General features: G+C 41.4%; 1 protein-coding gene across 1 annotated transcript; it reads right to left on the bottom strand.

The window, feature by feature from the left end:
- Positions 1 to 10,173: 10,173 nt before the first annotated feature.
- Positions 10,174 to 10,596, bottom strand: LOC117981192 (HIG1 domain family member 1A, mitochondrial-like). Its single transcript, XM_063605683.1, has one exon. The coding sequence runs from the start codon at positions 10,470 to 10,472 to the stop codon at positions 10,227 to 10,229; it is 246 nt and encodes an 81-aa protein (XP_063461753.1). The 5' UTR covers positions 10,473 to 10,596; the 3' UTR covers positions 10,174 to 10,226.
- Between the last annotated feature and the right edge of the window lie 1,091 nt (positions 10,597 to 11,687).

The raw sequence follows: 11,687 nt of genomic DNA on the forward strand, positions 1-11,687 counted from the left end.
CTTTAGATATAGTAATTATTTTGGGGTGGGTTCAGGGAGATACAAGCTTCAGATGGACATGGATGTGTGAGTGGATATGTATTTCAAGTCAACCAAATTTGGAAAATGTTAAAATTTATTAAACCTCACCATGGAATACACGTATATTTACTTTCTCTTCTTTGAAATATTTTATAATAAAAAATTTACTCTGACCTCCTAACTCATACTGTGATGGCAGCATCACCCTAATACCAAAGTCAGACAAAAACATTACAAGAAAGGAAAAATACGTACGAATATCTCATGACCATAGATGCAAAAGTTCTCAATAAAGTGTTACCAAATAGAATCCAGCAATAAATAAAAAGAATTATATTGGCCAGGTACAGTGGCTCACAGCTATAATCCCAGCACTTTGGGAAGCCAAGGTAGGAGAATCAGTTGAGCCCAGGAGATGGAGACCAGCCTGGGCAACAAGGTGAGACCTTGTCTCTACCAAAAAAATCGAAAAATTAACTAGGCATGGTGGTCCACGCCTGTGGTCCCAGCTGGATAGGACCACATGGGAGGCTGAGGCAGAAGGATAGCTTGAGCCCAGGAGGTCAAGGCTGCAATGAGCAGTGTTCACGCCACTGCACTCCACCCTGGGGACAGAGCAAGGCTCTGTCTCAAAAATAAAGTAAGATAAAAATAATTATATACCATGACCAAGTGGTATTTATTCTAGGTATTTAAGGCTTAGCATCCAAAAATCAAAGTAATCCATCACATCAATAGACGAAAAAAGAAAAATCTCATTATCGTATGAATAGATGATGAAAAAGCTTTTTTTTATTTTTATTTTTTATTTATTTTTATTTTTATTTTTTTTGAGATGGAGTCTTGCTCTGTCGCCCAGGCTGGAGTGCAGTGGCACGGTCTTGGCTCACTGCAATCTCCACCTCCCGGGTTCACGCCATTCTCCTGCCTCAGCCTCCCGAGTAGCTGGGACTGCAGGCGCCTGCCACCACACCCGGCTAATTTTTTTGTATTTTTAGTAGAGAGGGGGTTTCACTGTGTTAGCCAGGATGGTCTTGATCTCCTGACGTCGTGATCCGCCCGCCTCAGCCTCCCAAAGCCCTGGGATTACAGGCGTGAGCCACCGCACCTGGCCAAAAAAAGCTTTTTTTAAAGAAAATTTGAGACAAAGTCTCACTCTGTTGCCCAGGCTGGAGTGCAGTGACATGATTTTGGCTCACTGCAATCTCCACCTCCAGGGCTCAAGGCAATCCTCCCACCTCAGCCTCCAGAGCAACTGAGACTATAGTTGCACATCACCACGCCTGGGCAATTTTAGTATTTTTTATAGAGATGGGACTTGGCCATGTCACCCAGGTTTGTCTTGAACTCCTGGACTCAAGTGATCCTCCCACTTCAGCTTCCCAAAGTGCTGATGTTATGGGTGTGAGCCATGATGCCTAGCCACAAAAAAGCACTTGACAAAATTCAATACCCATTCATGACAAAAACTCTCAGCAAGCTAGGAACAGGAGGGAACTTTCTCAACTTGATTTTTTTTTTAATTTACAAAATTCTACAACTAACATCATACTTAATGGTAAGAAATTAGATTCTTCCCACTAAGATCAGGGAAAAGGTCAGGATGTCCTCTCACCACTCCTATCAATATTGTACTGAGATGCGCTATAAGACAAGGAAATAAAGAGTATAGAAATTGGGAAGGAAGAAGTAAAACTGTTCCTCAAAAATGACACGATTATGCAGAAAATCAGAGAATTGAAAACGGAAAAACTTCTGGAACTAATAAGTGATTACAGCAAGGTCGCAGGATACAAGGCTAATACACAAAAATAAATTGCTTTCCTACATACCAGTAATAAACAATTGGAATTTGAAATTAACCTAATCCCATTTACCTTGGCACCAAAAAATAAGAAATGCTTAAGGATAAATCTAAGAAAATATGTATAAGACTTATATAAGGAAAACTACAGAACTGGTGAAAGAAAGAAAATCTTAAGAAATTTAATGTAATCCATGCACATGGGTAGGAAGATTCAATATTGTCAAGATGTCAGTTCTTCTCAACTGGATTTGTAGACTCAACTCAGTCCCAGTCAAAATCCCAGCAAGTTATTTTGTGGGTATAGACAAATTGATTCTAAAGTTTAATTGTAAAGGTAAAGGACTCAGAATAGGCAACACAGTATTGACTGAGTACAGAGTTGGGGGACCGACACTACCAGACTTCGATATTTATTATAAAGCTACAGTAACCAAGACAACGTGGTATTGGCAAAAGAATAGACAACTAGATTGATGGAACAAAATAAAGAGACCAGAAATAGACCCACACAAACACACTTGTGTGACTCACACAAATACAAATTGATCTTAGTCAAAAATCAATTGATTTTTGATCAAGAAGCAAAGGCAATTCAATGGAGAAAGGACAGTCTTTTCAACAAATACTGCTGGAACTACTGGACATCCATATGCAAAAAGTGAATCAAGACACATCTAACACCTTTCACAGAAACCATCAAATGGATCATAGACCTAAATGTAAAACACAGAGCTATAAAAGAAGACAGCAGGAAAAAACCTGTGTGAAGTTGGGTTTGGCTATGACTTTGTTAATTTTTTTTTTTTTTTGTATAAATTTAAGGGCCACAAGAGCAATTTTATTACATGGATATATTACGTAGTGGTGAAGTCTAGGCTTTTAGCATAAGCATCACCTGAATAATGTACATCGTATCCACTAAGTAATTTCTTATTCTTCAGCACCCTCCCACTCTTCCTACTCTCCAGTGTCTATTATTCCACACTCTATGTCCACGTGTTGCCATTATTTAGCTTCTACTTACAAGTCAGAGCTTGTAGACCAAGTGTGGTGGCTCACACCTGTTAATTCCAGCACTTTGGGAGGTCAAGGTGGGCAGATTGCTTGAGCCCAGAAGCTCAAGACCAACCTGGGCAACAAAGTGAGACCTCATCTCTACCAAAAATACAAAAATTAGCCAGGTGTTGTGGTGCACGCGTTGGTCCCAGCTACTTGGGAGACTGAGGCAGGAAGATTGTTTGAGCCTGGGAGGTTGAAGCTGCAGTAAGCCATGATCAAGCCACTGTACTCCTACTTGGGTGACAGTGAGACTCTGTCTCACAAAAATAAAATTAAAACCCAATGTAAAAGTGTAGTGTCACCAGATTTTTCAGTTTTTCAAAAGACTCCCCAAAACTTGGGCTTTTTTACTCAAAATCTCCCAATTTGAAACTAATTTTTTGTTACTGTTTAAACAATGTACGTCAAAACCACATATCAGCTGAATCCCAACCCCAGGTCACCAGTTTATGACCTTTGTTGTAAATGATTAACAGAATTGTGCACACATTGTTTTTTATTTTTATTTTTTTAATTTTATTTATTTATTTTGAGACAGAGTTTCACTCTTGTTGTCCAGTCTGGAGTGCAATGGCGTGATCTCGGCTCACCGCAACCTCTGCTTCTTGGGGTTCCAGCGATTCTCCTGCCTCAGCCTCCGGAGTAGCTGGGATTACAGGCACGGGCCACCATGCCTAGCTAATTTTTTTTTTTTTTTTGTATTTTTAGTACAGACAGGGTTTCACCATGTTGGCCAGGGTGATCTCAATCTCCTGACCTCATGATACACCCGCCTTGGCCTCCCAAAGTGCTGAGATTACAGGCATGAGCTACCGCGCCCGGCCATTTTATTTTATTTTTTTAATAAACTTGTGGAACCAGTATCTTTCTGGGGTGGAAAAGTTATTATTCTATATATTTTTTGAGATGGTCTTGCTCTGTCACCCAGGCTGGAGTGCAGTGGCACAATCACATAGATCAGTATAGCCTTGACCTCCCCAGTCCAAGAAATCCTCCTACCTCACTCTCCAGAGTAGCTGGGACCACAGTCGTGCACCATCATGCCTGACTAGGTTTTAGTTGGTGGTGGTTTTTAGGTTTTTGCTTTTTTTTTTTTTTTTTTTTCATAGAGACAGGGTTTCCCTATGTTGTCCAGCCTGGTGTCAAACTCCTGAACTCAGTCGATCCATCCACCTCAGCAAAAGTCACTTTTTAAGTTGGGATCAGGATTTATTAAGTAACTTACCTAAATATTCTCATCATGTGTAGATATAAAGGAATTCTCATTGTTGACTGACATTCTACATATTAGGACTAGTTTTGTAATTCAACAGTGTCTATTGAGAATGGATGACCATGATGCTTTTTTTCTGAAACATAATTAACATCACTACATGAGCCCATGGAATATGTGAGCAGACTCCATATTATATTATGAATCCTGAATTTAAACCAATAACAGATTACATCTCAGACATTAGCACTATGCTGTAATTTTAAATTCATAACCAGAAAATGAGTTGGACAACAAATTCAAGACTGTAGGGAAACAAAGTAAAAACAGTTTGTATATTGCTAGAATTGTCTATCAAGAGTCAAGTTTTCATGTCTTATTTTATTTTATTTTTTTTTGAGACAGAGTCTCACTCTTGTCACCCAGGCTGGAGTGCAGTGGTGCGATCTAGGCTCACTGCAACCTCTGCCTCCAGGGTTCAAGTGATTCTCCTGTCTTAGCCTCCCGAGTAGCTGGGATTACAGGCACCCGCCACCACAGCCGGCTTATTTTTGTACTTTTAGTAGAGACGGGGTTTCTCTATGTTGGCCAGGCTGGTCTCGAACTCTTGACCTCAAATGATCCACCCGCATTGGCCTCCCAAAGTGCTGGGATTACAGGCGTGAGCCACCGCAACCTGCTGTTTTCATGCCTTTTAATCTTCCCTGAAAATTTTCTGTATACTGCCATGAGTAAAGTGTTTGTCACTTTCAGCTATATGGCATTAATTCAAAACAAAAACAACTTTAGGGTCTCAGTGTATGACTTGAGTTCATAAAGTTAAGTAACTAATTGAACAAGGCAAATTAAAAGAACTGAGGCTTCAATTGTCTTTTGTTTAATAATCAAACAGTTTTCTCTTTATCACAGACACTCCTTAGCTGCAGTTCAGCTTGATGTTTGCTATTTCTGGTAATATGAATCATATATGCTCCTGTTAAAAAATTCAAATAATTCAGAAATGTGTAGAGCAGAATGTGAAAATCTCTTGTAATCCCAATCCAGTTAACTGATTAGTCTTTCCAAAGTTTGTTTTTTTGTTGTTGTTGTTTGTTTTTTTGAGATGGAGTCTTGCTCTGTTGCCCATGCTGGAGTGCAGTGGTGGGATCTTGGCTCACTGCAACGTCTGCCTCTCGGATCAAACGATCCTCCCGCCTCAGCCTCCCAAGTAGTTGGGATTACAAGTGTGTGCGACCATGCCCAGCTAATTTTTGTATTTTTAGTAGAGACGGGGGTTTCCCCATGTTGCCTAGGCACGTCTCACACTCCTGACATAAAGTGATCCGCCTGCCTCAGCCTCCCAAAGGGCTAGGATTACAGGCATGAGCCACTGCACCCTGCCTCCAAAGATTTTCATATGCACTAACAAATACATTTTTTGATGGTTTCATACTAATTCACGGTTTTGCATTACCTCACTATAGTTAGCGATTTTTGTCTTAGTCTGGATTCTGTCAAGTTGTAAGATTCAGAAAACCCAACTTAAATGGCCTCATGGAACAAACATACTTTATTTTAAAAGTACAGGGCCTGGCTGGGTAAAGGAGTTTAAGTAATGCTGTCAGTTCTTGGCTGTGCTCTTTTGTTCTGCTCTTTCCTGTCTTGGTCCCGTTTTCCAGCAGCCTCTCACCTCATGATGACAATAAGATTAACACAACTCTTCTTATCAACCCCCCAGTGGAAAGGAGAGATTCTGGCTTTTTTTTTTTTTTTTTTTTTTCAAGCAGGGTCTTAGTGTGTCGCTCAGGCTAGGGTACAGTAGCACTATCATAGCTCACTGCAGCCTCAACCTGGCAGGCTTCTTAACAGTTTCACAAGAGTCTTGTAATTGCACCTCATTTGTTCTGATTAAATCACATGTCCATCCCTGAATCTGCAACTGTGACCAAGAAGATGTGATGTTGCTCAGTGGGTCAAGTCTAGGTCACTTGCTATCCGTAGAGGCAGAGGTGGAATTAGCGTCCCTCTAAATCACAAAGACGGAGAATAAGGGAATGCACAGTTTCCCAGTAGAAAATAGAATGTTGTTGAGAAAAAAAATGAATACTCAGTAAGAAAAGACATTCTTTTTTTTTTTTGAGACGGAGTCTTGCTCTGTCACCAGGCTGGAGTGCAGTGACGTGATCTTGGCTCACTGCAACCTCTGCCTCCCAGGTTGAAGCGATTCTCCTGCCTCAGCCCCCCTTGTAGCTGAGACTACAGGCAAACGTCACCATGCCCAGCTAATTTTTGCATTTTTAGTAGAGACGGGGTTTCACCATGTTGGCCAGGATGGTCTCGATCTCTTGACCTCATGATCCGCCTACCTCGGTCTCCCAAAGTGCTGGGATTACAGGCGTGAGCCACCACGCCTGGCCAGAAAAGACATTCTATGTCCTGGCAGCCCAGTTTCCATACACAAACCTTTTGCTATAATACACTATTTTGGTTTTTGTTTTTGTAGTTTTCTTTTTTTCTTCTTATTTTGAAAACAGGGTCTTGCTCTCACCCAGCCTGGAGTGCAGTGGCACCATCATGGCTCACTGCAGCCTTGACCTCCTGGGCTCAAGTGATCCTTCCATTTCAGCCTCCTGAGTAGCTGGGTCTATAGGCATGCACCACCATGCCTGGCTAATTTTTTTTGCTGTATTATTTTTTGTAGAGACAGTATCTCACTATGTTGCTCAGACTGGTCTCGAACTCCTGGGTTCAAGCCATCCTCCTGCCTTGGCCTCCCAGTGTGCTGGGATTACAGGCATGAGCCACCAGGCCCAGCCTTGTAGTTTTGTTTTGTTTTTATATTATATGTTGACTGTTAAATTTATAGAAAAGTTGCAAAGATAGTACAGAGTTCCCATATAGCCTTCACACAACTTTCCCTGATGCTAACATCTTACACAACCATAGAACATGTGTTAAAACTAAGAATACTAAACAAATTACAGACTTCATTTGTCTTTCATTGCTTTTTCCAATAATTATCTTTTTCTGTTCCAAGATCCAATCCAGGACTCCACACTGCATTTAGCATCTATATACTTTCTTAAAAATGGTCACACGCCAGCTAATGTAACTGTCTAACCTACATGACAAAACACACCTCCTCAGGGAGATAGCTGAAAGTCTCATTATTCATTCCGATTGAGGGTCAGAAACCCATGGATGATTTGTATTTCTTTTCAGGTCTAGATATAATACAACTTCTCATGGCAAATGATTGCCAAATTACACTTAACTGACTCCAGCTCAGTCAACATGCAATGTTAGAAAGAAAACATGGTGGCCGGGCACAGTGGCTCACGCCTGTAATCCCAGCACTTTTGGGAAGCTGAGGCAGGAGGATCACGAGGTTAGGAGTTCAAGACCAGTTTGGCCAACATGGTGAAACCCCGTCTCTACTAAAAATACAAAAATTAGCCAGGTGTGGTGGCGTGATCCTGTAGTCCCAGCTACTCAGGAGGCTGAGGCAGGAGAATTGCTTGAACCCAGGAGGCAGAGGTTGCAGTGAGCTGAGATTGCGCCACTGTACTCCAGCCTGGGCAACAGAGCGAGACTCTATCTCAAAACAAAAAAACAAAAAACAAAACCATGGTAACCACAGTTGGAAAAAAAGAAAAGACAAAGTAAGAAACTTCCCTTAGGAAAGGAGAGAAACGAAAACATACAGTGGTCACTGGTTGCAATCATACACGTATAACATCCCCTAATTGAAAGAAATAGCAAAAACTCACAATCTTGGCAGCAAAGTGAACTTCTTTTTTTTCTTTTTCTTTTTCTTTTTTTTTTTTGAGCTGGAGTCTTGCTCTGTCACCCAGACTGGAATGCAGTGGTGCGAACTCAGCTCATTGCAGCCTCCACCTCCCGGGTTCAAGGGATTCTCATGCCTCAGCCTCCCGAGTAGCTGGGATTACAGGCACCCACCACCATGCCAGCTTTTTTTTTTTTTTGTATTTTTAGTAGAGACGGGGTTTCACCATGTTGGCCAGGCTGGTCTTGAACCCCTGACCTCAGGTGATCCACTCACCTCAGCCTCCCAAAATGCTGGGATTACAAGCGTGAGCCACCGTTCCCGGCCTTTTTTTTTCTTTTTTTGAGATGGGATTTCACCATGTTGGCCAGGCTGGTCTCAAAATTGGCAGCCTCAAGTGATAGGCCCACCTTGGCCTCCCAAAGGGCTGCAATTATGGGCATGAACCACCACACTCAGCCCATATACAGATTTAATTTGTATTTGTTCATTAAAGACTAAGCTTGTATAGTGTGCCAGGCACAGTACTTGATGCTAGCAGCAGAGAAAATCAAAACAAACAAACAAAACTGTGACCCTCATGGACCTTATATGGGGGAAAAAATGAGGCAGGAGAGAGCGGTGAGCTGGTGTGTTCTTTGTTTGGCAAGCAGAGATTTTCTAGGAGTCCAGATAGTTTTTCCATAGCAGCAGGACAGAAGTTAATGAAACGGAAATGGTTGCAAAAGGTAGAACTGATGTAGTAGGAGTTATGGGATTTCTCCTATCTATTTATGGACATGGTCACTTTCATAACAATACGTATACCATGTTATCATCATGGAATGTAAATTCAGGTTAGACAAGAGAATTTCACAAGTATAATAGCATTCTGTAGTATATAAAAGTTTGTGTGCCGGGCACGGTGACTCACGCCTATAATCCCAGCACTTGGGGAGGCCAAGGCAGGCGGATCACCTGAGGTCAGGAATTTGAGACCAGCCAGGCCAACATGGCAAAACCCCATCTCTACTAAAAACACAAAAATTAGCCGGGCATGGTGCCGGGCACCTCTGATCCCAGCTACTGGGGAGGCTGAGGTAGGAGAAACACTTGAACCTGGGAGGTGGAGGTTGCATTGAGCCGAGATCGTGCCACTGCACTCCAACCTGGGAGACACACTGAAACTAAACAAACAAACAAACAAACAAATTCTGTATACTTTCTGGCCAAACTAGTTTGCTCATAAGTCATTAATCAATTCCATTGTTTACAGTTTTTATGGAGAAAATAAGCAACACACACATTTTAATAGTGTTCATTTATTTTTGCATGAGTTCTTAAAATACATATCTCTTCCCTTCCTTTTTTTTTTTTTTTTTTTGGAGACAGTCTCATTCTGTCACCCAGGGTGGAGTGCAGTGGCACAGTCTCGGCTCACCACAACCTCCAATTTTCGGGCTCAAGCGATTTTCATGCCTCAGCCTCCTGAGTAGCTGGGACTGCAGGTGCCTGCCACTATGCCTCCTGACTAATTTTTTGTATTTTTGGTAGAGACAGGGTTTCACCATGTTGCCCAGGGCAGTCTCAAACTCCTGAGCTCAGGTAATCCGCCCACCTTGGCCTCCCAAAGTGCTAGGATTTCAGGTGTGAGCCACAGTGCCCAACCAAAATACATATTTCTATTTCAAGATAACATTTAAAAATTATTCTAACAGCAGCAAAAATATAATTCTGCAATTACAAAAGAACTAAACTAGAATCCATCAGTTATTCTCGTGTTTACAAGTGTGATTCTTTAATACTACTACTATACAGCTCTATTGTAAGCTTTCGAGGTTGGGTTTAAACACACACACATAGATACTGTCAGTTGTAGGAGGCTTTACAAGTTATATTCCATGCACTTTTTGGACAGAGTTCTGAAAGAGCCAGCCAGTCCACAAGACAGGCAGAAAAAAGTTAAACTAACTGGGCAAATAGGACTCTTATATAACATTCAAAACGTGAGATTCTGCAGCAAACTGGGAGTACTTCAGGGTTGGCCTACTATCTTCTTTAGAACTAATTTCATCTTAACAGTTTAAGAAGGTGGACATTTCAACATTATGAAGTATATTTAGGTGACATGTATCTTTTATGTTAACTCTACTTCCTTTAATGACTTAGTTAGTAAACTATTCACTAGTAATTCAATCACCAGGCAAATCAAGCCTGCAAGAAAGGAAGCCAATATTCAAAATGCCGTGTTACCATCTTAACCCACTCAAATAGTTAATTTTCAACATTAATATGTAACTTCAATAATGAGATGTCTAACTAAAGCAAGCTCCTCCAACAAGATCAAGACAACATCTCTTCTTCTAAGGCTCTGGTTTTGCTTAGAATTCCCGATACATGGAATAGTCCATACCAACAACAGCCATTGCTCCTACAACAAAGCCTAGGGCTTCCACACGCATGTGGATCAGATGATGGAACATTTTAGTATTTCCCCTGCTCTTCAATTTGTATAGTCCATATGCAACAATTGCTACAAAACCTGCCATTCCAATGGGGGTGAATTGTGCCTCTTTAGCCTGATCTTCATTGTACGAAGAAAAGGAAACATCTGTGTCTGTCGACATAGTGATTGCTTGAAGAATCTCCCTAGAGCGAGAAAACCTGTTACATGCCAACTGGCTTCTCTCTCCTATTTATTTATCTATCTGTGAAATAAGAACCTCCAGCTAGACTCCAAACCCAGTGGTACACAGGAGAGAAAACAGTCATCACTGGAGAAAGCGACAGGGCAATCAGTGTCCTCAGGGAAGAGCCAGGTTTCAGTCAAAGCAAGAAGGCCAAGGGAACGCTTAGAGAAAAGCTATTCCTTAGAGAAAAGTGTATTCCTTAACACACTTAGTATGGTAATCTAAGGTCAAAATTATTATTATTGTTGCTAGAGACAGAGTCTCACTCAGGCTGGAGTGCAGTGGCACCATTTCAGCTCACTGCAGCCTCCATCTCTCAGGTTCAAGCGATTCTCCTGCCTCAGCCTCCCGAGTAGCTGGGATTACAGGTGCCCACACCACGCCTGGCTAATTTTTGTATTTTTAGTGGAGACGGGGTTTCATCATGTTGGCCAGGCTGGACTTGAACTCCTGACCTCAAGTGATACATCCACCTCAGCCTCCCAAAGTGCTGGGATTACAGGTGTGAGCCACTGTACCCAGCCAAAATTATTTTCTCTTAGACATTGCAGAATCTTTTTTGCATGTAATGTTAATTGGTGAGGAGGTGGATGCCAGTCTGATTCTTTCTTTTGTAGACAATCTTGTTTTGTTATTTTCTCAATATAAATACATCTAAAGTTCCAATAAAATCTAAAATTCTGAAATTTTACTTTGATGTATTCCAAGTTTGAAACCTTTGTCATGTATCTTGCTTGGTATTCTATAGGCCTCTTAAATTAGAAGACTCATGTCTCCTTTAACTCTGGGAATTTTTCTTCTAGTATTTCTTTATTTCTTCCTCCAAATTCTCTGTGTTTTCTTCTTTTGGAACCCCTGTAGGATGGATAATGGGATATCTAGATCTATTCGTTTCTCAATTTGCCTTTATACTTTTTAAAAATTTTTAGTGGTTCATTTAAGGAGGACGATCCCTAGCATCTCTCAACTTGATAGTTAGGCAAATTTGCTCTTTTTTGAGATGGAGTCTTACTCTGTTGCCCAGGCTGGAGTGCAGTGGTGCAATCATGGCTCACTGCAATCTCTGCCTCCCAGGTTCAAGTGATTCTCCTGCTTCAACCTCCCGAGTAGCTGGGACTACAGGCACACACCGCCACACCTGGCTAATTTTTT

This window comes from Pan paniscus, chromosome 6, assembly GCF_029289425.2.
Source record: "Pan paniscus chromosome 6, NHGRI_mPanPan1-v2.0_pri, whole genome shotgun sequence".
Classification (NCBI taxonomy): domain Eukaryota; kingdom Metazoa; phylum Chordata; class Mammalia; order Primates; family Hominidae; genus Pan; species Pan paniscus.

Excerpts from the sequence above, each read along its gene's own strand:
- LOC117981192 (XM_063605683.1), bottom strand. The coding sequence starts at position 10,472 with ATGTCGACAGACACAGATGTTTCCTTTTCTTCGTACAATGAAGATCAG.